This window comes from Ornithorhynchus anatinus, chromosome X1 (genome assembly GCF_004115215.2).
Source record: "Ornithorhynchus anatinus isolate Pmale09 chromosome X1, mOrnAna1.pri.v4, whole genome shotgun sequence".
In the NCBI taxonomy this organism is placed as follows: domain Eukaryota; kingdom Metazoa; phylum Chordata; class Mammalia; order Monotremata; family Ornithorhynchidae; genus Ornithorhynchus; species Ornithorhynchus anatinus.
The window spans coordinates 117,845,588-117,849,904 of NC_041749.1; the positions used below are offsets into that span (position 1 = coordinate 117,845,588).

The 4,317-nt window shown below is 44.0% G+C and overlaps 1 protein-coding gene and 1 non-coding gene across 2 annotated transcripts in view; both read right to left on the reverse strand.

Moving 5' to 3' along the window:
• Nucleotides 1-2,266: 2,266 nt before the first annotated feature.
• LOC103170860 (integrin alpha-M-like) overlaps nt 2,267-4,317 on the reverse strand; it is a 9,207-nt gene continuing 7,156 nt past the window's right edge. Inside the window, exon 13 of the mRNA XM_039910295.1 lies at nt 2,267-2,346. Coding sequence (XP_039766229.1) covers nt 2,267-2,346 — 80 coding nt within the window. The remainder of the gene's footprint in view (nt 2,347-4,317) is intronic.
• Nucleotides 4,106-4,243, reverse strand: LOC114806768. The gene has a single exon (XR_003754830.1). It is a non-coding gene; the product is annotated as a small nucleolar RNA SNORA7 (small nucleolar RNA).

The window sequence follows — 4,317 nt, forward strand, 5'->3', positions numbered from 1 at the left end:
TGTTCATCTAAAAGCCCATCTCCTTTGGGGAGTCTTCCCTGATTAATTCACAACATCTCGGTCACAGGAACCCAACACTACCCTCAACACTTATAATCAATCAGTCAACGGTATTTATTGAGTGCTTACTGTGTGCAGAACACTGCATTAAATGCTTGGAGGAGTACAGTACAATAGAGTTGGTAGACAAGATCCCTGCCATCAAGGAGCTTTCAGTCTACTAGGTGAGGCAGACACTAAAATTATAGATAGAGGGAAGTGATAGAATTTAGTTGTGTATCTAAGTGTTACTAGGGAAGGGACAGTGGTCGAGTAACTAAGTCTTAGGTGATGCAGGAGAGCTGAAGTGGCTGGACAGTGCTCTGCACATAGCTCTTGATATATGCTACTGACTGATTATTTTTTAGGGACAAAATTGGACAAGCTGAACTTGGACAAATGAGGTGGACCAGTGGAAATATCAGTCCCTGATAGGAAAGGGAAAATTGATAACAGGACAGTGAAAAAGTGGAGCTTTATGGGTTTTTTGTATAGTAATAAGTGCTTACTATGTGCCAGGTACTGTTCTAAGCACTGGGGTAAATACAAGCTGATCAGGTTGGACCCAAACCCTGTCCCACATGGAGCTCACAGTTTTAATCTCCATTTTACAGATGAGGGAACTGAGGCCCAGAGAAGTGAAGTGATTACCCCAAGGTCACACAGCAGACAAGTGGCAGAGCTGGGATTATAATCCAGGTCCTTCTGACTCCCAGGCCCATGTTCTGTCCACTAGGCCATGCTGCTTCTCCATGTTGCTACTTTACTGAGTGTTTCCTGTGTGCAGAGCACTGTACTAAGTGCTTGGGAGAGTACAGCAGAGTTGGTAGACATGTTCCCTGTCCACAAAGGGCTTACACTCTAGAGATCCCAGGAGGGAGAAACTCTGGTGGGCCTGGGAGTCAGAAGACCTGGGTTCTAATCCCAGCTCTGCCACTTGTCTGCTGTGTGACCTTGGGCAAGTCACTTCACTGTGCCTCAGTTTCCTCATCTGTAAAATGGGGATTAAGACCGTGAACCCTTTGTGGGACAGACACTGTGTCCAAAACGATTTGCGTGTATCCACCCCAGTGCTTAGAACAGAGCATGGCACATAGTAAGCACTTAGCAAATACCATTATTATTACTATTATGATTATGGTTATTATTAGAGGGGGATACAGACATTAAAATAAATTACAAATATGGACACAAGTGCTGTGGGGATGAGGGTGGGGTGCTCCAAGGGGACAGATGATGCAGAAGGGAGAGAGAATCAGGGAAAAGAGGGCTTAAATGGGGAAGGTCTCTTGGAGGAGATGTGACAACGGAAGAGTTTCTGCATTCCATTTAGAAACTCAACTAAGGTGGCCTCAAATTTCCTGAGTGGAGGTGGCAGGAGAGATGCAGCTGAGGATATCCCTCTTTTCCTTCAGCTTGGGAAGTGAAAGTGGTCTTCAGAACAGAAACTCTCAGGAGAGGGCGAGAGAGGCCATCTATTAAAATTAACATCTGTTTCTGCAGTCACTAACAAATGTGATACTTCATTGAATTTCAGTTTCTAGTGATGGTTTCCTGTTTACGAAGATTCAGGTAGAACCGTTAACCTACTTGGTGGGTGAGGGGTCTAAGTTGCTGATTTTTATACTGTGATCGACTCTTTGAAACATCTCTGAAGACGTTATGTAAACCAAGATGATTCCTTTAGCTCAGAAGGTCTCCCAGAGCAATTCTCCTGTCCAGTAGCAACTCTATTCTCAGTAGAGAATGGGGACGGACCCCATCAGCAGCTCTACCGATGGTGTGGATCGTGGAACCTGGACCTGTTCTTCCAGCTGGGACATAATGCTAAATTGGGAAGACAGGAATAAAGTTCATATTGACTAAGACACATTGGGGGGAGGGGGGAAAAAAAGAAGATTAAACAGGGAGAGCTGTAAGATGGAACAGTTGGGGCCCAAAAACAGTCACATGTACCGGAAGAGGAAAGACAGCAAATTCAGCAGAAAAAGATCTGGGGGCCAGAACTAGTAACAAACAGAATACGAGACAGCAACGTACTGCGGTTATTCACACAGCCACACAAGTGTGACCCGTGAGGAAAAGGGACAACAGCCTGATATCCAAGCAGCTGCTGCATAGTGAGCTGAAATTAGGAAGTCAAAAGCCAGGAGGACAGAGGAAACCTGTTAAGGATCTGGCAGAACAAGACCTCAGACAATGCTGCCTTCCAGCTGAAGACTGGGAGTCATTTGCCACAGAGAGACCAGACTGAAGCCCTGCAACTGGGAAAGGAGTGACTCTTTGCAAGCAGACACTTCTCAGGGCCTGAGAGACAAGGAGACAAAAGTGAAAGCGACACCAGATGCTGCAAATATCAAATGTGTCTGTGTGTGCGTGGTGTGGTCAGGCCTGTAGTTGTGCATTGGCCTTTTCAGTCACACGCGCACCCAAAGTTGAATATCACGGTCACTGGTGGTGTTTTCATCAAGCACTACATATATATATATATATATATATATATATATACATATATATATGTTTTATATAGAGAGATAGATAGAGAGTTATATATTGTTACATACTTTGTTTTGTTATTCGGAGACAACGGAGTAGACATATGAACAGGTTCATGATAGGAAGGGATTGAAAAGTAGACTTGAAATAGAATTGAGAAGGAGAGACAAGGCCATTGCAGATCAGCCCCATGTAGGACAGGGACTGCATACAATCTGCTTTTTTTAATCAATCAGTGGTATTTATTGAGTGCTTATTTGTATGTGCACCAGGGTTTAGTATAATGCTTGGCACATTCTACTACTATTACTAATAATAATTATTAGCGCTTTGTACAAGCTCTAGTACTTAGTACAAGCTCAGTACTAAGTGCTTAGTGCAGTGTTTTGCACACAGTAAGCACTCAATAAATATGATTAAATGATTGAATGAATAATTGTGGTATTTGTATTTGATTTATGTTTTGCTTACTATCCCTCGAGTTGAAAGAGGCCTCAAGAGGTCATGTTTCAGTTTCCTGCCTTCAAACAAGTAGAAGACCATCCAGGAAAGATAATGTCTATTCTTTACTTAAAGATCTTCAGGCATGGAGAAACCACAGCCTCCCTAGATAACCCATTCCACTTTTTATTGCTTTCATAGTCATATTCAAGCACTTAGTTCAGTGCTCTGCATATAGTAAGCACTCAATAAACACCAACGATAGATTGCTTTCTTTAGGCTCAGTGGGAAATTCCAGTGCTTTCATTTAAGCCTATATCCTCTTGGTCACTCTGTAGTGGATAGGGAGAAGACTGGCAGTATTCGTCCTTTTCTTTTATGTTGTTTTAGTATTTTATTATTAATAATAAATACAAATACAAAAAATGGTATTTGTTAGGCACTTACTATGTGCCAGGCACTGTTCTAAGTGCTAGGGTAGTTACCAAATAATCAGGTTGGACACAGTCCCTGTCCCACACAGGGCTCACAGTCTTAATCCCTGTTTTACAGATGAGGGAACTTAGGCACAGAGAAGCTAAGTGACTTGCCCAAGGTCACACAGCATGCAAGTGGTACAGCTGGGATTAGAACCCATGACCTTCTGACTCCCAGGCCCGTGCTCTATCCACTGGGCCATGCTGCTTCTCTAGTGTTTTGTTGTTCTTCACGTGTCTATCATCAGTCCACCCCTGCCCTCTTTATCCTTAGATTGGGAGTCCCTTGAAGGGCAGGGACTGTGCCTAATTTCCACCTATGTATTCTTTCCCAGTGTTTTGTCCTGGGCTTTGCACAGAGCAAGCACTTAATAAATACTATTACTCCTACTAGCACTGGTATGTATTCAGCACCTACTAAATGCAGTCCTGTCTTATGCTGTCGAGTCGATTCCGACCCATAGCCACGCCATGGACCCTTCTCTCCCAGAACGCCCCGCTCTCCATCTGCAGTCATTCTGGTAGTGTATCCATAGAGTTTTCTTGTTAAAAATCCAGAAGTGATTTACCACTGCCGCCTTCCGTGTAGTAAACTCGAGTCTCTGCCCTCGGCTCTCTCCCATGCCGCTGCTGTCCAGCATGGGTGAGTTTTGATTTGTAGCAGATTGCCTTCCACTCGCTAGCCACTGGCCAAGTGAGGAATGGAATGGATAGGCCTCTGCTTGACTCTCCCTCTCGTAGCTGAGACTGGTAGAGTACTGAAAACTCTCCATGTGTGACCCTGAGAGGGGACTAAATGCAGTGCGCTATACAAAATGCTTGGAAAGGACAACAGACGCATAAGACTCATTCCCTGTCCCACCTC